The sequence below is a fragment of the Capricornis sumatraensis genome, chromosome 3 (assembly GCF_032405125.1).
Source record: "Capricornis sumatraensis isolate serow.1 chromosome 3, serow.2, whole genome shotgun sequence".
NCBI classification, from domain to species: Eukaryota; Metazoa; Chordata; class Mammalia; order Artiodactyla; family Bovidae; genus Capricornis; species Capricornis sumatraensis.
The window spans coordinates 101,947,288-101,973,754 of record NC_091071.1 but is presented as its reverse complement, the minus strand read 5'-3'; the positions used below and the strand labels follow the sequence as shown (position 1 = coordinate 101,973,754).

Sequence of the window (26,467 nt, the reverse complement as noted above, 5' to 3'; positions counted from 1 at the left end):
GTTCTTTGCTGTTATGTGATATTAATGTAAAATTTAATTGAATTCTTAAAGAACACCCTAAGTTTGTTTCTGAAGCTTGTCTCAGTAATCTATCTTTGGATGAAGATCAGATGCCTCATTACCTGCAACCAGGACTGGAAAAAGACATAGTTTCAGGTACTGTCTCCAACCTGGATGGAAGGACTTTTTTATCAGGTACTCTTAACTAGCTCATGCATAATGAAACTGAAGGGAAATTAACTCTTAGACTAATTTCCACTTCCAAAGGCCCCTACACTGGATTGGTCTATAAAGAAGATAGCTGACCTGATCTCACCTTAAAATAATGCTCAAACAGAGGAGAAACTACACTGCACCAGGATGAGAAGATGATGACATCAGAGGTAGACAGCTTGCCCAAGATGCTGGACCTGATTCATACCATTTATAATGTTTCCTTAACTTCTTAGACCTTTGCATATAAATCAAATGCTTTTCTATTATAGGCCTGATCCTATGCTAGTTTTAGAAATCAATCTAATTGTTGCATTTGTGGCCAATTACCTGTGTCCAGTTCTGGGTTACCTTTGTAAATTTCTCTGCTACAAGACTCTAACTGGTTGGCCCTGAGAAAATTTACTTAAAAAAATTATATAGTCATATTCAAGTCACTATGATATAACTAGATGGGATTCCCTCATCAGGCCAATTAATAATGCCTTCTCTGACTCTGGCCATAAATTTGAGCTTTCTTCTATTACTCAAGCTCAATCAGAGGAACAAGCAAAGTTTCAGCAAAGGAGGAAAAAATCTCCCACAATTACGGGATCGATTTATATAGATAACACCAGGCTATGATAATTTAGGTTTAAAGTCTCCTCTGTGTTGGAAACATTAAATCATACTGAGGATAATCAGTCTAGTAACACTAGAATACTGGGCTATGTGCCTTATAGACAGTGCCAATATATAATTTACCTGGAAGATAAAGATTCTACAGAGCAGAATAAGTCAGATGACCTGAGATATACTGGGCTACATCTAATGGAGGCTTTTAACTAAGTCTTACTTTGACTTTACTAATACTGCTGGCTATCTTATTTGTATTTTACCTGTTTTACAAAATTGCTGTTTCTTACACTGCCAACTGTGTGACTGAGGCCTCTGATAGAATAATATATAGTTCCATATGAGATCAGTGATGGTAAAAGTGTAACTCTAGATATGGGAAGAAGCAACAAGAGGTTTGTAAGGACCAAAAGGCTAGTAAGACATGTAGTCCAGAGAACTTTGGATACTGTTTTATGGCCTAGTCTAGTAACAGCACATTGAGTGGCCTATCAACAAAGTCTTTGCCAAACCTGAGAATGGACATTCTTAGTTGCTAAGTTGCTTCAGTCGTGTCCGACTCTGTGAGACCCCATAGACGGCAGCCCACCAGGCTCCCCCGTCCCTGGGATTCTCCAGGCAAGAACACTGGAGTGGGTTGCCATTTCCTTCTCCAATGCATGAAAGTGAAAAGTGAAAGTGAAGTCTCTCAGTCATGTCTGACTCTTAGCGACCCCATGGACTGCAGCCTACCAGACTTCTTTGTCCATAGTATTTTCCAGGCAAGAGTACTGGAGTGGGTTGCCATCATCTTCTCCGGACATTCTCAGTACCATGGGATAAAATGATCATGAAATGCAATCATGGCCACTATAACTACTGACTTTCAATGCCTCTGAAAGGATTTCAGGATGAAAATCAGGAATGAGGCACTCTGTGCTCTGGGAAAAACTGGCAGAACAGTCCTTCAGATAGTTAGATACTTTCAAGAGAAGATTTCATGAGTTCCAATTCTTGCATCTTCTCATACCTAGAGAAACACAGGCGTCATTAATTGTGACATCTGCTTTGGCTAGTAAGGAAAATTTTACAGTTAGAAAGTCAAAATAGAGTGGCTATGGTTTAGACATCCTGGAAAATAACTAGGTAACACTATGGTGTAATTTCAGATTAGACGTTGTATTGCTAACACTTGAGTTTTCTGAGTCATGTCAGGCTTAGATGCCACCATTCTCAAAACAATGTCTGCTGGAAGCTAGTAACTGCAACCTTACTTTTTATAAAACTAGGCAACTGGCTACCTGGCTACAAGTCTCCCTGAAGTGCCAGGTTTCCAGACTGGGTTTCAGGCCTATTCTTCTAAAAAGAAATGAGATTTATTTTGTGTATTAAAATTCCAATTATCCCCTCCTCCAGCTACTTCTAATTGGATCTGTTACAACAAAATGGCAGACCAAGGGATTGAGATTTTAATCATGTAAGACTCAGATCTAGGACTTGGAACTCAGAAATACTTACAATTCAGTGTCTCTTCTCCAAGCTGAGGCACTCCTATGCTCCATTTTGACAGGAAGTTATCACAGTCATAGTTGCCCAGTTCCCTAAATTAAAATTGAGCAGGATGCTGTGGGGCTCTGGAGTACAGATCTGTTCTGTGTTCTCCATTTCTCGTCTGTAGGATATAGGCTTCATTCAGCCTCCTTGACCTTCCCTGAGTTCCAAAGGGTGGATTCAAACAATTGATACTTAGGGAAGGGAGGGGATACAGAAACAGGAGAAACAATCAAGAGTTGGTACAGCCTGCAGACAGAGTCCTTGTTCCTACTCAAAGAAATATGCATAACAATGTCTTTGAGTTCTTCTACAGAACTGGAGCCCCCACCAGGTGGAGGATGGTAACTTCACACTGAACACAAGATTCCTGGAGGACTGCTCTGTTACCACACCATCAACCAATCAAAAAGGGTCACAAACCCTGCAACCCTCACCCCAAATGTTGCCTTCTAAGGACCAGAGATGACCATCCTATTAGGTCTTCTGTTTGGCCTCTGCCTATTTCATCTCTGACAGGGGCCAACAGTTTCAAACTAAATTGTTATTATTCAAGGGTAAATATTGGTTTCAGGCAAAAAATACCTTGACTTAGATCAGGTAGAGAGAGACTTCTGCTCTACTAGGCAGGCCTACACCCATGTACAGCAGGAAGAAGTTAGAGAAGAAAGAGAGCTCCACCCCAATTCCCAAGAAGTATCCTGAGTATGATGTCTCTCAACGGGGAGTTGTTAGGGGAAGCACACTAACTGAAACCGCCCACCCTGGTCAGGCCCTTTAGTAACCATTCACATGAGTTGTTTTATGACAGGAGATCCTTGTAAGGAATATGAAACTAATAAGCCACCACCAACCGGAAGAGTTTGGGAAAGGTCAAAAGGAGACACTGTGTGCCCATCCACATCCCAGAATCCTTCTCACTAGTATCCATCTTGGCTGAGTGATGAGTGCACCACCAGGAAAGACTCTGAATTACAAAGATTGGCCAAAGACAACCTGGAAGCTAATACCATCACCATAAAACCCAAGACTGCGAGCCACGTGGCAGAGCAGTTCTCCTGGGTTCCCTTACCCTACTGCTCTCCACCCAGGTGCCCTTTCCCAATAAAATCTCTTGCTTTGTCAGCAATGTGTCTCCTTGGACAATTCATTTCTGAGTGTTAGATAAGAGCCCAGTATCGGGCCCTGGAAGGGGTCCCCCTTTCTGCAACAGTACCATTAAAACTATTATGTAGTTTCATTTATTTGGGAAAACATATTGATTGCTTGTGTGTTCTTGGTTCTAGTTCTTACCTGGTGGAGTATGTGAAGAATAAAAGTCTTTATAGGATATCAGTTATTTCAAGGTTTGTTTTTTTCTTTTCTTTTCTTTTTAAAATCATTTCTTAGTTGAAGGATAATTGCTTTACAGAATTTTGTTAGTTTCTGCCAAACAGCAACATGAATCAGCCATTGGTATACATATGTCCCCTTCCTCTTGGAGAAGTTTCAAAGTTTCTAATGCATCTTTCCTTTAATCAAATGAAGAATCTGTCAAGCATTTAACAGGAACTTATAGTTTAGTTTTTTGGACAATGAAATGTTCAACTTATGAACAAATCAAAGAAGATCAAACCCAGCATGAATCAAATTAGTATAAAATAATAGGTGAAATTTTAAGAACTGTGTATTAGGACTGTTCTTTCTCTCCAGCTATGAGAAGTGAAGGGGAAGAGCTCTTTTTCTATACTCACACATCTGACACTAACTACCCAGAATTAACACAGACACCACAGATTAAAGGCTCAGTCCCACAGAACTGTCCACATTTCTCAAATCTAGAACTGCTGTACTTCTGACCAACTGGTTCCATAACAGAGGTTAACACAATCTCTCTCCTAACATTCAATAATTTTCTAGAATGCTTCACAGAACTCAGAAAAGCATTTTGCTTGTCACTCTACAGTCCATGTGGTTGCAAAGGGTCGGACATACCTGAGTGACTGAGCTCAGCACAACAGCATTTTAAAGGATATATTAATAACTCAGAAACCGCCATGTGGAAGACAGCCAAGACAAGATGAGGTGTGTCTACATGACCTCTAAGGAATGAAATGTTTCTATGCCCTCTCCAGGGATGCCATCCTTCTAGTACCAAGACATATTCACCAAACCTGAAGTTCTTGGAACTCCTTTGTTTAAGGTTTTCGTAGAGGTTCAATTAAACAGGCACGATTAACTAGATCACTGACCATTGGTGATTAACTCACCCTTGTTCCTCTCCCCTCCCCAGTGATCAGGGAATGGGTCTGAAAGTTCTAACTCTCTAATCAGTTTTTTTTTCTGGTGGCAACCAGCCCACATCCTCCAAGAGTCACCACATTATCAAAATCTCAGGTTTGATAGAAAGGGACTCATTATGAATAACAAAAGATTCTCCTCTCACCACTAACAGTCAGGAAATTCCAAGGGTTTTGGAAGTTCTATCTTAGGAATCAGAGATAGAGATCAAAAATATATTTCTTATTATGCCACAGAAACAATTCAGTTTAATTATTAATGACTGGATATGCATGAAGTTCAATAACCAGGCTGTACATATGATGAACATGATTGTTTCCAAAAACTGTGAATCAAAGTACTGATGACTTTCAAGGAGTATGAGGTTTTTAAACTGCAGAAGGAAAGAAAAAGCCAAGAAGATAGAGATAAGGGGATGGTAGGTAATTGTGCATGCTTGCTAAGTCCACTTCAGTTGTGTCCAAGTCTTTGCCACCCTATGGATCATAGACTACTAGGCTCCTCTGTCCATGGGATTCTCCAGGCATGAATACCAGAGTGGGTTGCCATGCCTTCCTCCAGGGGATCTTCCCGACCCTGGGATAGAACCCATGTCTTGTACTTCTCCTGCATTGTCAGGCAGGATCTTTACCACTGGTGCTACCAAGTAAAAGTTCATATGGTTAAAATAATTTTGCTTTATTGAATATGGATATTTTATATCTACAAATAATAAAGGGGCAGGGAAATTCAGATTTTATTCCAGAGAGTTACTCACATGCTGAATTCATATAATGTACAGTACACTGTATGGGTGAAAATCACCCATATGTTATTAATAACATACACAAAATATACAAGAGTAGAAAAGGAGAAATGTAGTTTTCAACCTCTGGGTATGTGAAAACATTTTAAAAACTAAATAAAAAATGTAATGTATATATATATATAACATTGAAATGCTTTAAAAACTTTCATTTAACACACAGAATTATGATTTATTTTTTTAAATCTAGAGAAACAAAAAGATTAGATCTTATGATACTCAAATTTTCTTTATTTGATATCAATTGAAAAAGGAAAATTGAGTCATTTTCTATTTTTAAATTGATTGTTTTAATTATCAGTATGTCATTCTTAACAAAAAATATAGTAATCAAATTAAAAAAAATGAATGTTTCAGAGTTAACCAGAGAAAGAAAAGATGGGTACCTCCTTTTCCCTCTAAAGTTAATTATGTTAGAATACATTTTTATTACATAAAATTAGAAGATTCTCATTAGCCAAAAGTAGTTGGAATATTTATATTCTTCTCCTACAAGTAACCGTTACTAACCTTTGGTAAAGTTTCTTTCAGAATTTTTTCGTTACATATTATTCATTAAATAAATATTTTTATAAGACCAAGGAGCATATGATTTTTTTCACTAAATTATACATCACAAACCTGCTTCTACAGTATAAAAGTGTCCTTCAATATAATTGGGTACAATGTTTTATCTTATTTATGAATTAATAATGAGTTATTTAATTGTTATAACAACAGAGAGACATTTAAAGGGAATTTAAATGTCTAGAAGAGGTCAAGAAGGTAACTTAAATCTTTGATTTAGACAATAATCCTTCTGAAACAACCAGATAACCCAAGCCTAGCCTAATAGATTTTAAGTATAATTTAAAATAAAAACAGAAACAAAAATTACATTTTTAAATTGAGAAAAAATAAAAATATTTATTTTGTACCATACCTGATAATTCACATATTTGAAGAATTTCATCGGTCTCATCCAGTTGAGACCCAAATTATGTGGTATGTTTTAGATTTTTTAGTCCCTGCTTTTATGACACTGCTGCTGCTGCTAAGTCACTTCAGTCATGTCTGACTCTGTGCGACCCCATAGATGGCAGCCCATCAGGCTCCGCCGTCCCTGAGATTCTCCAGGCAAGAACACTGGAGCGGGTTGCCATTTCCTTCTCCAATGTATGAAAGTGAAAAGTGAAAGTGAAGTTGCTCAGTCGTGTCTGACTCTTAGCGACCCCATGGACTGCAGCCCACCAGGCTCCTCCATCCATGGGATTTTCGAGGCAGGAGTACTGGAGTGGGGTGCCATTGACACTAGGGAAAAACAAAACAAACAAACAAAACACTTCTGAGAAGTCCAGTCCAGAGTATAAGCTTCTGGAGCTGATTTTCTTTTCCTTCTGCACGGTTCTACAGAATGTGACCTCTTTTTTTTTTTTTTTCTTTCTTTTAATTATTTGAGATATTGAAAAGACTTGCAAAAATAATACAAAGAATTTTGCTTTGCACAAAAATTTTCTAAAGTATTAATATTAATATTTCACCACATTTTCTCCTCTCTTGCTTTATATTTATATAAAATTATGCCTGGTGGCTCAGACAGTAAAGAATTCACCTGCAATGTGGGAGACCTGGGTTCAATCCCTGGGTTGGGAAGATCTGCTGGAGAAAGCATGGCAACCCACTCTAGTATTCTTGCCTGAAAAATCCCTATGGTCAGAGGCACCTGGTGGGCTACAGCCCATGGGGTTACAAAGAGTCGGACAGGACTGAGAAACTAAGCACAGCACAGAGCCGATTGGAATGCTATTTCTTAATTTGTGGTTTTCTAGATTATGTAAGTGTTTTTAACTAAAACCACAACTCCTCCTAACTTAGACCAGTAATTGCATATACTTTTCCCCCAAGAATCTTATTTAAAGCAAAGAAAAAACATCTTTACTCTTGCTTTGCTGTTCTGTTTGTTTTACTGGTAGTTTTTTTTTTTTTGTTTGTTTGTTTCAGAAGAACACTTTGTATTTGAGGCAAAGAAAAGTCTAGCTGAAAGGATTACAGTACCAAGCAATCAAAATCCCACTGTTAGAGGCACTATTCTGATTTTGTAAATTCAGTTCAGAAAAGAGTACTTGGGTTGCATGTTCCCCAGTTCCCCAGACAAGAAGGGCAAAGGAAAACTGAAGAGGCTTCTACTAGTCTACTGATTCTGTTCTTTGGACCCGACACCAAGCTGGCCAAGCCCTCACTGGTTTGTCTAGAAGTTGCTGATCCACCACTAAGGGACACGGGTCAAGTTACGCTACACACAAGAAAAGAGGTAGGAGATGGCAGGTCATCTGGCCAAGGGCAGACATGTGCAGCTTCAAAACTCCTCGTGAAAGGGGTAATCCCCATGGGAGGCACAGCTCACCGAGGCACAAGCCCTCCAGTCCCTGTTGTAGTTGAGCAAGGTAGTCATATCCTCCTTGTTCAGTTCAAAGTCAAAGACCTGGAAGTTCTCAGCAATGCGTTCAGGTGTCACCGACTTGGGGATCATGATCAGGTTCCTCTACATGGGGAATCAGATCAGCACCTGGGCTGTGGTTTTATTGTGCTTGTCTGCAATCGCTATGATCCCTGCATCCTCCAATATGGCAGGGTCCTCAGGCTTGGCCCAGGCCCTTTTGGGAGAGCCGAGAGGACTATAGGCAGTCACCGCAATGCCTTTGGAGTTGCAGTATTGGATTAACTTCTCCTGAGTGAGGTATGGGTGGCACTCGATCTGGTTAACCACCGGCTTGTATTTTAAGCCAGGTTGTTTAAGAATCTTCTCCACTTGGAGATGGTTGAAGTTGGAGACTCCAATAACTTTCACCAGCCCTTCGTCCACCGGCTCTTCCATGGCCATCCAGGTATCCATGAAATCTTTCTCACTGGGAATCATGTCTATGTCCTTATCCAACGGGAAAAAGTCTTTCCCAGGCTTGAAGCCCATGGGCCAGTGGATGAGGTAGAGGTCCAGGTAATTCAGCTTCAGGTCGCTAAGCATCTTCTGGCAGGCTCCTTTCACCAGGTCCTTGTTGTGATACATGCACCACAGCTTGCTGACGATGAAGAGGTCCTCACATTTCACAACCTTCTCCTGCAGCTTCTCATGGGGGGCCAAACCCACCTCATTCTCATTCTGATACGTGTGGGCACAGTCAATGTGACAGTACCCAAAGTCAATCACCACCTTCACAGCCTCTGTCACTTTGCCTGGAGGGGACTTCCAGGTGCCCAGCCCCAAGATGGGCATCTTGGCGCCAGTGTAGAGCACAATGTGGTTAGTCATGACTGCTGAGCTGTGCTGACAGGGATCAGAGGACCGTGGTAGATATTTTTCTAGTCTACTTTTTTTCCATGAAGATATAGTGCCTTAAGTATTATCAATGTATGGGAGGATCTCAATTCTGTTGGTTCTGAGACCTTTCCCCTTTTTCCAAGTGATGATCAATACCCACAGTTTTAGGGTCCTGGTATCAGCATATGTCTGTAAGATATGTGTCTATAGTTATATATTTATAGCTGTGGCTTCATTTTTTTTTCATCACTTTCATTTCAACTTATTTTTTCACTTTTGCTTTATGCGGATTTTACCTCAACCTGTTGAGAGATCTCTTATCCATTTAAATATATGTTTGTAAAAATGTATTCAGCATTTCTAGATGTTTAATCATGCATCATTTTTCACAATATCAAAGCAGCCTTATTGCTAGAACAATTCTAAATAACAATTTTAAAGATAACATTTTCAATTGTTTACCTTGAATATAATATTCATTATTTTTTAATGAGTCTGAAAAATAAAAATTAGTCAGAACTTATCATACTTACTGTTATAGATTCTTCTCCCCAAAGCCCCAATGAAATCACTGTATATAAAATAATTAATTCTATATATATTCCTCTTCATCAATTAACTTATTTCTTTTGACATTTTGAAGATAAATCCTATTTTGGGTGTGCAGATGTTTTGTTGTTTTCCTAACATTCAAATAAGTTGTATTTTTCAACATTTCTTGTGATAGCTTGCTATTTTTAGCCAAAAAAAATATAAGCAATAAATTTCTAAGCAATGTATTAAAGAAAATGAATGCTTAAGTAACATTTGATAGAACTGGAAAACGAGTTGATCAGAATCACACTGGTTAGCCTAGAAAGTGAGTTTTTAACAGCAAATTTGGCAGTGCCAACTCTGAACTACTCATTGTTTATGACATGATTTGACATTATAATCATTCACCTTACACTCTTTGTACTAATTCTTTATATGAAGTAAGCAAACTTGTCTTTATAGTTTGGCTTCCCATTTGATTTCCTACAGAGATTATAAGTTGGTCAAGGAAACTATAAATCTTGTCTGCTTAGCAGTGATATTTCTTTCTGTACATTGTTAAATTAGCATTCAGTTCTGCACTAGCTTTTGTGAGCTTGGCTGACCTGAGACTATCTGGGAAAGATTGAAAGGCTAAAAATGAAACCTGAAATATTATGAACACAAGGATTCTGGGATGCTATATACATTACCAATGAATCAGTTATCCCTTAAATTGTTCCAGTGTTTTAGTCACGTAGACAGTCATTTATTTCTGTCATTATTCATTCAATCATGCATTTATCCATGCACCCATCCATGCATCCACCCATCCATTTAACTATTCACTGAACCAGTACTTATTAAATATCTATATATCTAGTTCTGTGCTAGCTGGTAGTAATAAATAGAAAATGATTTCCAGCAACTTTTCTTTAGAAGGGAGGCAGATAGGTGAAACAGAAACATAATCACATATTACAAACATAAGAATATAAAAATAAGTGTTACTGAGTATAATCAAAAGAAAAAGTGAGTTTACCCTGGAGAACAACAACAACAAAAGGAAACAAATATTTGTAATTCCTAATATCATCACTTTCTTTCAATTTCTCTGAAATTATGCCTTTAGTTATGAGAGTATATGAATTGATCTTGGATATATTTCTTACTTACATGTAAGTAAGTAAAAAATGAATAAAAATAGGCAAAACATATGAAGTCACATCACAAGAGCCATCATTGGAAATATTTCCTCATTTAGTAAGTGTATGCTGAACACCAGTATGTACAATTATGTACAAGGCATATTTAATCACTGAATCGTGTGACTAAAAGTAATGCATCAGTATCGAACTTGGCCTTTTATATTTTTAGAATATAAATGCAAATATAGAATTTTAATTTTTCATGTTAAATTTTAAACTATTGGAAGAAATCACAATTATAAATCTAAAGCTTCTTAGCTTCATGCTCTATTACATTAATTTTTAAACTACAGATTATTATGTAGATCAAAAAGACCTTAAAAGTGTTTAGTAGTTTAGTAGTGCTTTTACCAATAAATGAAACATCTATGATTAGCAATTGAGTATTAATCTTTGACATATATAAATGCCATATAGATCTATATATAATTTTATCTATATGTCCATAAAAAGAGGACTTATTTTTTAGAATATGAAGGAAGAGTATTTATTTTTTTAAGAGACAAAATTTTGTGCTCAGTGATTAGGAGATGAAAAAAAGAACCTAGAAATTTAACTGGGCACATTGGTCATGAACCAATACTGGATTTCCATAAATTATGTAATCTAAAACTACTGATCTGACATTTATACTATTAATTTACAACATTTATTTTCATTGTCTCATTACAAAATTTGACTGTCGTAAATTTTGGGCCTTGGATTAAGAATTTTAGATATTTATTTATATTTAAGATTACTGAGAAAATATATGATGAATTCTCTCTCTAATACAAAGTATTATTCTCTAGTGTTGTAATTTTTATTCTAATGGTGGATAGTTAAACAGTATTTATCTGTTGTGTACAGGTTTATTAACTACAAATTGGCCCTTGCCATTGCACTTGCCATCTACCGCAAGGATTAAATCGTGTGCTGCTGCAGCTGCTGATTTTCAACACCCTCTGAGAGCAATTCAAGGTTGAGAACAGAAATGAGGCAGCCTGTGGTGGGGGTGGGGGTGCTGTGGGGGAGGAAACTGGAAGAACAAGTCTTCAGATAGTTAAATATTTTCAGGAGCCAATTTTATGAGTTGAATTCTTATATCTCTTTGTACGTAGAAAAGCACTAAAATACTTTATAGTGATGACCGCTCCTCATGACAAGCAGAAAACTGCTGCAGAAAATATGGGATTGATTACATGTACTACTCCCTTCAACAAAATAACATATATTCTGACCTTCCCCTCTATCTCTTTGGAGCAGTTTCTCAGGGCTATCTGAGGTTCTGTCTCTTGGGCTATAGTTCTCATTTTGCCCCCAATAAAAGTTAACCCACAACTCTCACTTTGTGTATTTTTAAAAGTCAACACTTGTTAAAATTACTAAACTGACAACACAAATGCTACATATATTCTCAAACTCATTTATTAAATTAGAACAAAAATTAGCACATTTTAAGTATGTCATTAAAAATATCACAAAGTTCAAGGATTTAAATTTCACTCACATTTTCTGAACATTTCTTGAGGTAAAAGACATAGTGTTAGGTAATGTAAATAACATACAACGGGTTTCATGAAGAATCAAATAAGGTAACTGTGATAAATGCAGAACAGAGATATGAGGCAAAGGGCTGGTACAGAGGAGGGAACGATTGAGGGTTCTTGACCCAGACAGTCTTTCAGAATAATTCTTGCTTGAACTGGGCTTTTGATTGCAAATAGATTTTTTTTTTTTTCCCCAGGTAAATGAGAGTGGTGTAAAAGGGTATTGAGAATAGAGGAAAATAGAATAGCACATTCAAGAAACTATTCAGTATCCTAGAATGCAAGATGCAGATTTTCAGCAGGATGTATCTGCAATGTGGATACGATCAGATTCTATAAGATCTTGTGACTCAAGCTAGTATCTTTATCACTTGGATAATGGCAAGCCACCGAGACACAGAAAAGTTTAGAAACTGAGGTGAAAACAAACACACATACCCCTCCCATATATTATTTTTCACCTTATCAAATATGTTATTTATTTTATATTTTCAAAAGAAAAAGAAAAAGAGAACAACTGAATCTTCTGAAACTCATACAAAATTTAAGGGTTTTTTTGTTGTTAAATTTTTTTAAATATAATTTTTATTGGAGTACAGTTACTTTGCAATGTTGTGTTATTTTCTCCTGTATGGCAAAATAAATCAGCTTTGGAAAGGAACATAGGAGTTTGCAAGGTCAATCTCTACTCTTGGCAGATAAAGACTTTAAGCTTCTTAGAAGCTAAATGAGGTTCTTAAGCTCTTACCAAGGACCAGATGCAAAACTAGACTAGACCACAGGTCACCTACTCATTGTCCAGAATTATTTGGAGATTCAATATTATTGTGACTTTGCAAGATAGTTGCACTATATTGATGCTTGGTACTGTTTAATGCCAGTACCATCATTCACCTATTATAAAATAGCTCTTGTATTTTGCTTTCATTAATCCAGGCTTTTAAGGTTCCTTGCCTTTCAGATTAATCTTTGGCATATGCACTGTTAGTAGGAGTAGCATTTGGTTTTCATGTGGCTTCTTTTAATCTCAGTATGATTGAAAACAAAATAAATGTTTCTTCCGACTATCTGTGCCCTAATCCCAGCATGGAAGTCCGAATACGGAATATGATGCATTGGCAGAGACCCAAGATGGAAGCAGAAGGAGGTGCCAAAGGTCTGATGATAGGAGTCAAGGTTTTTGGCTTGTCTATGAAGGAAAATTAACACGTGGGCTTTAAATGAAAAATATCCCATCTTCATGCAAAATGCAGCAACATTAATTACAAGAGTAAAGTCTATTCATACCTTACTTCAGAAGAAGGTGGGTTATTTTTCATTCTGGATGCACTGATTGTTATTCAATAACCTTGCTGGATTTTGCCCTTAACTGCATTTATCAACTATGAGACTTGTTCAGAAAATAAGTTTATAAGGTTAATTACCAGCACATTATGCAGAATGCAGAAAATTTGATGGTGGCTTTATATTCTGCTGGCATGTGAGGGAACAGTTCGAAGGGCTCAGCTCTGATTGTTTGTGACATGATGTTTCCTTAATTAAGAATGGCTATTCTCCTACATGTATGCTCCCCACACAAGGTAAATGTCAAGATTTAATTTTTTTAACTATTCTTTTTTTTTTTTTTTTTAACAGCCAAAACCAAGATCAATTTACTGATTTGTTGGGGAAAAAATACTAATAATTATTTTAAATTGCTATTTAAGAAAAGAGCACTTCCATCATTATAAGGGGACTTTAGTGTTTTGTTTTTTTTTTTAATGCATATTATATGGGTTTCTGAATGTGTTGTGTGACAATGATAAACTGCTTAGTCCTTCTGTCAAAACTGTCAATATATCATCAAATTTTTTATTGTCTTTCAGTTTTCACTCTGACACTTAAGTGGAATACATGCTTTATCTGTTTGCTTAGGGTACATGATTAAGAGATAAGTACTCCTTGGGGGCTCAGACTATAAAGAATCTACTTGCAATGAGGGAGACCTGGGTTCAATCCCTGGGTTGGGAAGATCCCCTGGAGGAAGGCAAGGCAACCCACTCCAGTATTTTTGCCTGAAGAATCCCCACGGACAGAGGAGCCTGGTGGCCTACAGTCCATGGGGTCTCAAAGAGTCAGACATGACAGGGTGAGTAACTACACAGCACTCTCCTATCCACTTCTTAAGATTTATAAACTGAATGGCTTCCAACATCTCTTGAGGAAAACAATATGGAAGACTAGAAGACTCTGAATGAATATATATACATCTAACAGTCCATACAGTTAATATTTGATGGCCACTATTTCCTTCTTTTAATTAAACCTAAGATAATTGATCAATCTATGAGACTACCAGAGATCCATTTTCACAAGCCAAGAGGATTTTTTGTTTTAGAAATTTCATGACAATAGAGAAAAAGGAAGGTTTTTTTTTTACATTTTTATAATCCTAGGAAAATTTGGAAAATTCTTAGGCTTCAAAGTGTTGAACAAGAACCCTTACCTCCTTCTCTAACCTGTTCTGATATTACTCTTTTCCTAGCTATATTCCCGCCATGCCAGTTATCTTTCAGGTCCTCAAACATTTCATGCTCATTTTTACTGCAGGTGATTTATCCTTGCCATTTCCTCTGCCTGAAATAATCATCCACAATTCTTGAATAGCTGACTCCTGGTTGTCATTCAGGGCCCAGTTCAAAGGGATTTTCCTTAGAGAGGTTATGCTAATAATCTAATGTATAGCACAGGAATCCCTAATACCAACCACTCTCTCTTTCTTCAAACTTCTTTCATTCTCATCGTAAAGAATAGAAGTATCAGAATGTATTTAGTTGCTTATTCTCTGCCGTCTCCTTCCAAAATGTAAAGACTTGGGTGGTTTTTATATTCCTACTATTTAGAATGATAGTAGTTCAAAAATATTGGTTGAATATAAGAAAGAGGGTTTCCCAGTGGTAAAGAATCCATCTTTCAATCAGGAAACCCAGGTTCGATCCCTGGGTTGGAAAGATCCCCTGGAGAAGGAAATAACAACCCACTCTAGTAGTCTCACCTGGAAATCCTCTGGACAGAGGGGCCTGGCAGGCTACAATCCATGGTGTCGCAAAAGAGTCGGATATGACAACAACTAATCAACAACAATAAATACAAAAAACAAATAGGAGCATCCTGTGTGTGGAGCTTTCTGTAATACATTCAGTGCATTTCTGTCTTAAATTAGTGGTTACAAATTCAAATGCCTACAGAGGTCAGGTAAACAATATGAGTAAAATAGTCAGGTATCATGATAAATAGGGATAGGAAGGGGGAAGATTATGGCAAATTGTGGAATATTTCCTCTACTTACCCTCAGTTCTGACTAACATTTATCTTCATGAATTTGAACTCCAAAATGCCAGAGTTTATGTATAATTCTTGTATTTTAGTGTTGGCAAAATAAATCTTTTTAGAATTTTATTAGCCAAAAATGCATCTCTATGCTACATAAGTATTACTGATCCTCTTGTTTGCAACTTCAGCTACAGAATTAAATGTTACCATAACAGAGTATCAAAAATTCCCAGAGGGAAAAAAAAAAAAAAATCTCAGGAAATTGCATATGACATGTCACTCCAAATAAGGTATGTATTATACGACATTTCCATCTATAAAGACCAATTCAGTTGTAATTGAAACCCCAAAATGATAGTGGCTTGAGCAAGGTACAGATTATTTTTCTCATAATGAGGTATAGTATGTTGGCTTTGTAGACCAGGAATCTGGTCTCCTCCAATTTAATTGCTTTACCAGCTTTACAAATGAGTTTTTCCTCGTGGTTCTCAATAGCTGCTTCAGTTCAAGATAACAAATCTGCATTTTGAAACAAGAATACATTTTGTGGTGGTAGCAAAACAAAAAAAGAAAGAGATAGACATCAAATTTGTACTGCCATCAGCAGAAAAAAGGAAGTGGATGAAAGAAAAGTGGTAACAAAATATCTGTTACTCAGCTCTTAAGAAATTTTCCTGGAAACAGATACATATGGTTTTGCATATTCAACACATTTATTCAACAAATATTTACTAAGAGGAATTAAGTATGAATACACAACCCATTTTTCACTGGATCCCCAGGATAAGGCATCATTTTGAGAGGCAGAGAAACACCAGTGAACAAACCATAAGACCTGCCCTATGACATGTTCAGGGAAGAGAAGAATGAAAAATGAAAATATATAGAAGTAAAATATATACAGTTGACCCTTGAATAGCATGAGTTTAAACTGAGCAAATCCAATTACAGGTGGGTTTTTCCAATAATAAATACTATAGTACTACACTATTCTCAGGTGATTGAATCCACAGATATAATACTGAGGATACAGAGGAACCAGGTATACAGTGCATGCATGCCTGCTCAGTCGCTAAGTTGTGTCTGACTCATTGCAACCTCATGGATGTGGCCCACCAGATTCTTCTGTCCATGGGATTTCCCAGGCAAGAATATTAGAGTGGGTTGCCATTTCCTTCTCCAAGAGATCTTCCTGACCCAGGGATTGAACCTGTGTCTCATGCATTGGCAGGTGGATTCTTTACCACTGAGCCACTTAGGAATCCCTTGGTATACAGAGGGCCCACTATATGTGGGAATGTAAATTGGTGCAGCCACTGTAAAAAACTGTATGGAGGTTCCTCAAAAGGCGAAAAACACAGTTGCCATATGATCCAGCAATTCCACTCCTGGGCATATATCCTGACAAAACTATAAATCAAAAAGATACAAGCACCCCTATGTTCATAACGACACTATTTACAACAGCAAAAACATGGAAACAAACTAAATGTCCATCAACAGATAAGCGGATAAAGAAGATGGAATACTACTCAGCTGTGAAAAAGAACAAAATAATGCCCTTTTGTAGCAATATGAATGCAACTAGAGATTATCATGCTAAGTGAAGTAAAAGAGAAAGATAAGTGATATGTTATCACTTATATGTGGAATCTAAAATACAAATGAACTTTTCTAAGAAACAAAAAGACTCACAGATATACAGAACAGACTTCTAGCTGTCAGGGGAGGGCAGGGGTGTGGGAAGAATGGGAGAGGGAAGGACTGGGAGTTTGGAGAGAACAAACCCAAACTCTTATATATAATGGCTAAACAACAAGTTCCTACTGTGTAGCACAGGGAATTTTGTTAAATATCCTGGGATAAACCATACTAGAAATGAATATGAAAAGGAATGTGTATATATATGTGTATGTATGTGTGTATAACTGAATCACTGAATCACTTTGTTGTAACAGCAGAAATTAACACATTGTAAATTAACTAGACTTCAATATAATTTTTTTAAAATTTAGCCATTTTAATAGATTATAGTGCTTTTTATGTGGTTTAATTTGCATTTCTCTGGTGAAAAGTACTGATTAACACATGTTCATATCCTGTTTGCTATTTGTATTTATTTGTGAAATATATGTTCAACTTTTACTTGTTTTCTTTAATTTTTTCGGTCATCTTTTTAATACTACATTGGAATGGTTCTTTATACTTCTGGAAGAAGATCCCTTAGTTAGTTATATGTTATACACACATTACACACATTTTCTCCAAGTCTATGACTTTCCTTTTTATTTTTTTAACTTTATCTTTCAATGAGCTTTAATTTATATGAATATTGTTGTTCAGCTGATCAGTCATGTCTGACCCTTTGTGACCCCATGGACTACAGCATGCCAGGCTTCCCTGTCCTTCACCATCTCCTGGAGTTTGTTCAAACTCATGTCCAGTGAGTCAGTGACGCTAACCAACCATCTTGTCCTCTGTTGCCCCCTTCTCCTCCTGCCTTCTGTCTTTCCCAGCATCAGGATCTTTTCCAACGAGTCAGTTCTTCACATCATGTGGCCAAAGTATTGGAGCTTCACCTTCAGCATCGGTCCTTCCAATGACTATTCACGGTTGATTTCCTTAGGATTGACTAGTTTGATCTTGTTTTCCAAGGGACTCTATTAATTTTCTTTTGCATTTTGTACTTTTTGTATTTGGTTTATATTTTCTTTTTTTCCCTAATTCAACATCACAAGAATTTTCTTCCTTGCTTTCTTCTAAGTCTTAATATTTTTATCTTTTATTTAGGTCTATGATCAGTTTCAGGTAATTTTTGTGGATGGTTTGAGGCATGAGTCAAGGTTCATCCATTGTATTGGCTTATTATCTTTGTCAAAACTCATTTGATGGTAAAAGTCTGAGTCTACTTCTGACTATTCCATTGATTTTGATGTCTATCATTATGTGACTATCATACTATAGCTTTATAATAAGTTTTGAAATCGGATAGTATGAATCCCAGAATCCTGTTCATTTTCAAGAATGGCTAGAATGATTTTATACTATTTACTTTAATCCTATGGAGAAGGCAATGGCACCCCACTCCAGTACTCTTGCCTGGAAAATCCCATGGGTGGAGGAGCCTGGCAGGCTGTAGTCCATAGGGTCGCTAAGAGTCGGACACGACTGAGTGACTTCACTTTCACTTTTCATTTTCATGCATTGAAGAAGGAAATGGCAACCCACTCCAGTGTTCTTGCCTCGAGAATCCCAGGAATGGTGGAGCCTGATGGCCTGCCATCTATGGGGTCGCACAGAGTTGGACACGACTGAAGTGACTTAGCAGCAGCAGCAGCAGCAGCAGCAGTTTAATCCTAACAATATACTCTGGTATAGTGATTATTGTTATTGCCATTAACTGCAACAGAAATCTTATATATAAAAATGGCAGAGCCAAATTTGAATAATGCCAGTGTGACTCCAAAATCTATCAATTCAACCATTGTATAGTTCTGTCTCCCTGTATATGGACAATATGATATTGGACCTATTTACAGACACTAATGACTGAAAGAAAGCGAATGACATCTGTATTGAGTGTGTGTGTGTGTGTATGTGTGTGCATGCTCATACATGTGTATGTATCTGTATTATATATGAAAATTCAGAACAAGAACTTGTGCTATCTTTTAGAAGATAATAATTTTCCCATTAGCCTCAGTAGATTTAACTTTATAGTTTTTGCTGAGTTTCTATGCTCTTTTTGGCCTTCCTGGTAAAAATCCTTAATCATATTGCCACATATGCCATGTTTCAAACCCATGTTCAGAGCGCATGACCTTTCTAAAATACTTCAACTGCTACAAGTTCATACGATAACACTGGTTTATAGATTTACTTAACGCAGATATTAAAATCTTATCATGAGACAACAGTATTCCTGACATAATACATGAGAGTTGAAAGATAACACAGGCCTTGGTGGAAGAAGACAAGGCAAATTTAAATTTCAAAATTCAGGAGGATTATTTTATATATATATAAAATTATGGTATAAATAAAGTTTCTAAGTGCCTGAAATAATGGGAACTGACTCTGCCTGGTCTGTCAGACAACATATACTGAACTAGTTTTACTGAGTGGATCAAGGGAGGAAGATACTATAGTCTTCAGGAATGACATTGCAGAAATGGTGCCATCAGAGAGCCTGGCTTTCCATGGGTCTAAAGCAGAGATGTATGTGTATAATCATTTGCTAAGGGTATAAATATTAGAAATACTTTCTCTAGATTCAAGAATTAATTTATAGCTACATTATCTGAGTATTTACCAAAGTCACAAAAGAAAATAGGAAAACATTATTTTCTGAGGTCAAACACTAAAATGGAATTGTTCATATGCACCTAAAAAATAGAATTTTACAAAACTCACTTCCCAGTATTAGAGCTGATTTCTAAGGAATTAATAGAAAAATTGTCAGTTGACAGAAGGAGAAAAAGAGTATTTTAGAGATGTGCTACAAGATGAACCCAAGAAAGAGGTTTGCCTCTCTCAGCCATGATACCAACTTCAGTGGCACACCCTGACATATATGTATAGAGGTAAGACTAGGGAATTAAGAAGTGAACTATTGCAATAATTTTATTCCAGGTAGGAAGTGTTGAGGGACAACAATGGCAGTGCAACTAGAAAGTTTTATGAAGTAGGATCAGTGGGATACAGTAATCATTTGAAGAGAACAGATGTTTGAATTTTTCAGATCATGATTCTCCTCGTAATATAAACATTTTCCTTTTAAGAAAAAGCCTTAAATGGACTCTTTGGAACAACACTTATTTTTAGTAGTCAATGTTAATAGGGAAAAGCTATTTAGAGCAAGAGAACGAAGGGAAAAGAGTGGATGATCTTCCCAGGCATGTGTTTCACAATGAATACAGACCCATCTGGCCCAGCAATCTCCATCTCTGCCACTGAAAGTATGCTCCATATGTATTCATGAGTTCCCGCTTTAGCGTGCTAGGAGCCTGTGACCTTCAATTTGGCAAGGAGCGCTACAACAGGATGAATGGTATTCTGTATTCAAAGAATATTAAAAAAAAAAAAAAATCCAAAAAGCTATTGTGTTCAAAGGCTTGTATTTTAAAAAAACCACGTATCTTTTAATCTTGAGGAAACAATGGTGTGAATTAGATCATACGCTTGTTCTCTGAATAAAATTATTATTGGCTCTAATTAATGTTGCCTGAGTCCCAGATATAAACTAAAGAAGATCTGTAGACTTACCATGTGCTGAGAACAGTTCTAATAGTATAACCAAGGACCTGCATTAGGAAACAGGCCATGTTAACTGTCTCTGCTTAATATAATGCAACTTAATAAATGTTTCATATATGAAATGATCTGCAGGGATGTGTGTGCTTTTTGAATAATGAGTTGAAAAGTGAAGGGAAAAAACAACCATTCAACTGGTTAAAGTCTCTTCATGATACCAAGCTATTATTTTGACCAATGTTAGCACTCAACTACCTGGGCTATTGTTGTCACATTGCCGTGACATATCCTGAAGAAGGTCACTAAGTCTCAAATGGAAATATCCAAAACCGAAAAAAAGAAAAACCAAAGACAAAATCCACCAAAGAGAGACAAATTCTAGGATGTGATGGTTTTACATCCTGAAAACAAGACATTTTTCAACTGCATGGTATTAACAGAGAAGTTGAACAAATTAAAATGGATCAGAAACATCTGACTGTTCAATGTTGGTATAGTCATTTACCTTTCTTCTGATTTTGAAATGTTCTGAAACTTTCTGTAGCTACTTCTTCATTTGGTGCCTGAATGTTGTACTTCAAAAAGTATTACAAATGTAAAATTACACTTGTAACTTGCTTAGCCTGTAAAAAGGAAAAAAAAAAAAAAAGTCAATTCACTTGTGCCTGCTTCCTTCCTTTGTAGTTGTTGAAGTTAGATACATGATTTCCTGCTTCACTAGTGGCTCAGACTGTAAAGAATTTGTCTGCAATGCAGGAGGCCCAGGTTTGATCCCTGGATAGAGAAGATCCCTGAAGAAGGGAATGGCTACCTACTCCAGTAGTCTTGCCTGGAGAATTGCACGGACAGAGGAACCTAGCAAGTTATAGTCCATGGGGTCGCAGAGTTGGATATGACTGACTAGTACTTTCACATGATTTCCTAAGAAGAGAGGAAAATCCCCATTCAGTTTGTCCACCACTGATTTTGGCCACAATTGTTCTGACCGATCAGGCTTGGGGTGAGGGGGGAGAAAAGATGCGTACGGATGCTGTCTTGTAGAGACAGAACTGTCTGAAATAAAAGGAGAGGAGCAGAATGATGATGAAATGTGAAAGGTGATAGAGAAAGATGACTCTCTTAGCTTGGCTTGATCACCGTTAGAGATATTCCAAGAGTCAAGAGTATAGTCATAAAATTAGCCCTAATCAAATGAAAACACTTATATAAGTACCCATGATGCCCTTTAATTTAACACACGGATAACTCATCAGCAGAACTAGAAACCATTTGAGCATCTTTATTTTTTAACAATTATTTAAAGTTTTAAAAATTATGTATTTTTTTGGCTGCTGTCATAGCTTTTCTTCCAAGGAGCAAACATTTTTAAATTTTGTGGCTGCAGTCACTGTCATCAGTGATTTTGGAGCCCAAGGAAATAAAGTCTGTCACTGTTTCCATTGTTTCCCCATCTATTTGCCATGAAGTAATAGGACTGGACCCCATGATCTTAGGTTTTTGAATGTTGTTTTAAGCCAGTTTTTTCATTCTCTCTTTTACCTTCAACAAGAAGCTCTTTAGTTCCTCTTCGCTTTCTGCCATAAGGGTGGTGTCATCTGCATATCTGAGGTTATTGCTATTTCCCCTGGCAGTCTTGATTCCAGCTTGTGCTTTATGCAGCCTGGCATTTTGCATGCTGTACTATGCATATAAATTAAATAAGCAGAGTGACAATATACAGCTTTGATGTAATCCTTTCCCAATTTGTAACCAGTCAGTCATTCCATGTCCAGTTCTAACTGTTGCTTCTTGACCTGTAAACGGTTTTTTAGGAGGCAGGTATGGTGGTCTGGGATTGTCATCTCTTTAAGAATTTTCCAGTTTGTTGTCATCCACACAGTCAGAGGCTTTAGCATAGTCAGTGAAGCTGAAGTAGATTTTTTTTCTGGAATTTTCTTGCTTTTTCTATGATTTAGTGGATGTTGGCAATAGATTCAGTAACATATAGCATTTTAAATGTCATTTTACTTGAAATTCATCTCTCTCTTTAACTCTGTGGCTCTGAACCCTGTCTCCTAAGGTCAGTGTTTCCCAAAGCAGATTTCTGTTCTTTCGACATCTGAAAGTTAGGGTTAACTTTTACAAGACTGGCTGCTACAAAGCTTCAAAGAAACTCGTTACACTGATGCTTAAAGGCATACAGTCCTGCAGAGGATTGCAGTGAGAGTTCAGAGAAATGGTTCTACCAAGTTGACTAACTGTAACCACATTACATGCTCAGTGGTTTGAACTCTAGTCCCTGATGATACCAGTGGAGGCACTAAAATTCTCATGACTGTGAATACTGGATTGATGGCACAGGAATTCTACTAGTTTTATAGTTGTATTCTTAATGCTTGGACCTCAGTTTCTTAATCACCAAAGGGGAGGGTGTTCTCTCAGTTAATGAGTGCTTCAATTCTGGATTAAGCTTGGGGACAAGGTCCTCAGCCAAGGAGTTTAGGAGCCCCCAGACCTTTGACCAGGGTCCCTCTTCTGGAGCCTAATGTCCAGACTTTTGTGTGCTGTCACAGCAAGCAAAGAGCCACAGAATCCTGCCACTGCTCTCATTTTGGTGACTGTTCTCCACTGATGGATGCTGATTCGGAAGGCAGGTGTGCTTGCTCCATAATAATTCACCTTCACTTAATCTATAAGTCTTTTTCCTCAAGGAATCCATCTATTCATGACCTTCTTCTACTTATGCCAAGGTTCAGGGTAGAGAGTAAAATTTATTAAATCTTATGTCTCTGTTGCCTAGCACAATAACTGCTGCAAGTAAGATTTTGCTCTACCAAACTCAATAATCCAACAGCAAGACATCACAGCCTTTTTTTTTTTTTTTAAGATGAGTGAGAAACATTATCTGAGCAGTTCTTTTAGTGATTCATTTTCCTTCCAAAAAAAGGTCTCTTGTTTACTTCCTATCTTTTTGAATAATGCAATAATTGACTCTTGTCATCCAAGCTCAATATCTTGGAGCCACTTCTGAATCTTCTCTCTGTGAGTTTGCATGTTAGTGACAAGTGGATTAAGGCAGACTGTGCTGGCTATAAATTCTGATTGCTACCATTGGATGTCTTAACAAACTGCATGTAGGAAACAAAGTACCAAACAGATACACAATAGTAGCTTTTCACCATCTGCTGTTACACTTGTTTTTCTTTTTTTTGGTAAATATCTTGTCTCCTCATCTAAATTAAAAGCTCTTTAAGGGCAATGACCTTATTTTCCCACAATAACTAGAACCATTCTGTGCCTAATTTCTGCTTAAGAAATACTGGTTAATTTTGATTAGATGATAAGAGTTATGGAAGAGGATAAAAACATAAGGAGGAGAGAAGCATCACAGGACACGGAGGAGGGTAAAGAATTAGGAGGTGTTCAAAGGTGTGTCACCCATTTCACAAGTTTTATTGGAATGAGTTCTCTACAAACCTAAAAGGCCAGTCTGATGAACTGACCTGAAAGTACAGCGATTTCAACTCTCCTCCAGACAGCTGATGCTTTTCAGCCTGATGACAGTCTGCTCTCTAATCAAACTAAGGAAGCTCTCCACATTTTCAGTGATTGGGAATCATAGAAAATTTAGACATGGGAATATTTCTCATTATCTTTGATACACGTACATTTTAAAAAATAAATCTCTAGACAGAATATTAACAACAACAACAAAAAAAACACCAGAGAGAATAAAGTGGCACATGTTTTCCTGGAGGACTACAGCTCTTACAAATGTCTGACCTTGTTTGCTGGGTTGAGGACAGCATTAGTAGATTTCCCCATCTGAAATTAACACCATCCATCTACATACTGGCAAGTGTCTGGAGAGGCAGAGTCCAAGGAATCAGCTTGTAGGCTCATGGGATTGAATGCCCAGGTTCCCTGGGTCTTGGGAGCAAGACATTTTCATATGTGCTCATCAAGTGTACTCTTGGTCTATAAGGAACATTATTTTGTAATTTGCCAAAGAATGTATTGGAATTATAGAAAATATTTATCCACAGAAAAATGCCTGGATTCGCTTATGAAGATTGCAGTGTTATCACAAAAGTACAGGTTTATACCCCAAAGTCTGTGTGTATCCAAAATAAAACATAGTGGGTAGAGATAGTTTTATACTATTTTACCTCCCTTTTGTCTTGTTTCAAAATTCTAAGGCATAGTTTGTCTGTCCATATCTCTTTCCATATGTGTATATAATCATGTCTTTTGTGTGTTTTTTTTTTTTGTGTGTGTGTGTGTGTGGCTCAGAAACGACACACTCTCTCTTTAAATGGTGATTTCTCTGATCCTTTTGTTAAATTCTTTTATTTTTTTAATTGAAGGATAATTGCTTTATAGAATTTTGTGATTTTCTCAAAAAATTGACCCCCTTCCCAGCTCTCTGATTTCATCTGTAACTACTCCACATTTTGAATTCTCTACTAGAAATAGCATTTTATGTAGTTCTCTCAAAATACCCAATCACTGTATACCTATGTTCCTTTGTACCTGGTGTTCTCTCCACCTGGAATGCTGCATATGTCCTGTATGAATAATAAGATCATACAATGAACCTAGTTTGACAAAGATACTTAGAAGGATTCTTAGCCATTACTGTAGGAAGCAGAAAGAGAAAAAGGCAGAAAGTCATTCTCCTGTATTATGGAAGAAATTTGTGCTATACCACTCTCCTCCGTGTAAGTTCTTAAGTTTCTTTAAGTTTTAGTCTCCAACATTTAAAAATGAGGATAATAATATGTCATATGACTGCTGTAAGGATAAAAAAAAAAAATAGTGTGGAAGCTGAGTTAGGCATTCCTGACAAAATGGAAGCATGGCCCTAAACCCCCTTCGTTTGTTCCATAGGCACAGACCCGGAATGAAAGAGTTAGGCTTTGTGATTCTGACTTGTTTTTTCCTTTCCTCGGCTGAGTTGATTGAAGAGAATATTAAGGTGATTATTGTTTTTGAGAGGAGTATGAGAAAGCATAAAACCTTCTGCAACTGTGCTCAAAGAATAATTCATGAAGTTAATCATTGAAATTTGTTCAATAACTTTTACAAAAGAGTGTTCCAGGGTGAGCACGTGGGCTGCAGCTTGAGACCATGGGAGGGATTGCTATCTGAGGCCTATTTGTGAGGAAAGTGTTTATGGCAGAGTTTGCTGAATTTAGGGCTTAGGAATAATTAAAATAGTAAGAAGCTAAAGATTTAAGGAATGTTGTAATGTTAGCATATTCTACTATAGCTTATAGAAATTAGGGACTTTAGAGATATTATTAGCTAGAAGCCTTTTCTAAGAAATAGTGAACTTAGGATACTAGGGGCAAACAGGACTTAGAAAGATAAGAAATAAACTGAGGAATGTGGTATGCAGCCCAGACATTAGAATGAATTACAGTGTATTCACAAGGACAGATAAGAAAAAGTAGAGAAGAGAATCACTGAGGCAGAAACTCCATTTGAGGGGCAAAAATGATTTTTGGAGAAAAATAAATCTGAGTCTATGAGAACTAAAAATATCAAACTTCTGACCTAATGCTTTTGTAAAAGTATAAAAGAGAATCATAGCTTGAAATAAACAGGCAGTCCAAGAAAACTGAGAGGCTGCCTCAGTTTCTCGCTGATACCACTCACCCCTTCAGGGTGAATCCCTGGCTGCCGGAGCTGGACTCTGGCAAAAAAGATTATATGAAATGTTATAGGCAAGGTAAATACTATTTTAGGAGTTTACTTCAGATCATCAATTATATGAATTTATGATTTTATCCCAGTTCTGTTAGTGTCATTTTTCCCTTTAGGACTGGCCAAGAACTGTTACTAAGAGGAATCTATCTTCTATATATTCATCCTTTGTCTTTACCATCAAGAGAACCACCTAGACCAAGATTATTCATTATTTGAAAAAATT

At 37.0% G+C, this 26,467-nt stretch overlaps 1 protein-coding gene across 1 annotated transcript; it reads right to left on the bottom strand.

Annotated features, from left to right (window-relative positions):
• Window positions 1-7,778: 7,778 nt before the first annotated feature.
• LOC138076788 (aldo-keto reductase family 1 member B1-like) lies at window positions 7,779-8,729 on the bottom strand. Its single transcript, XM_068969108.1, is given in 1 exon segment — window positions 7,779-8,729. A coding segment is annotated over 1 exon segment (951 nt).
• Window positions 8,730-26,467: the final 17,738 nt, after the last annotated feature.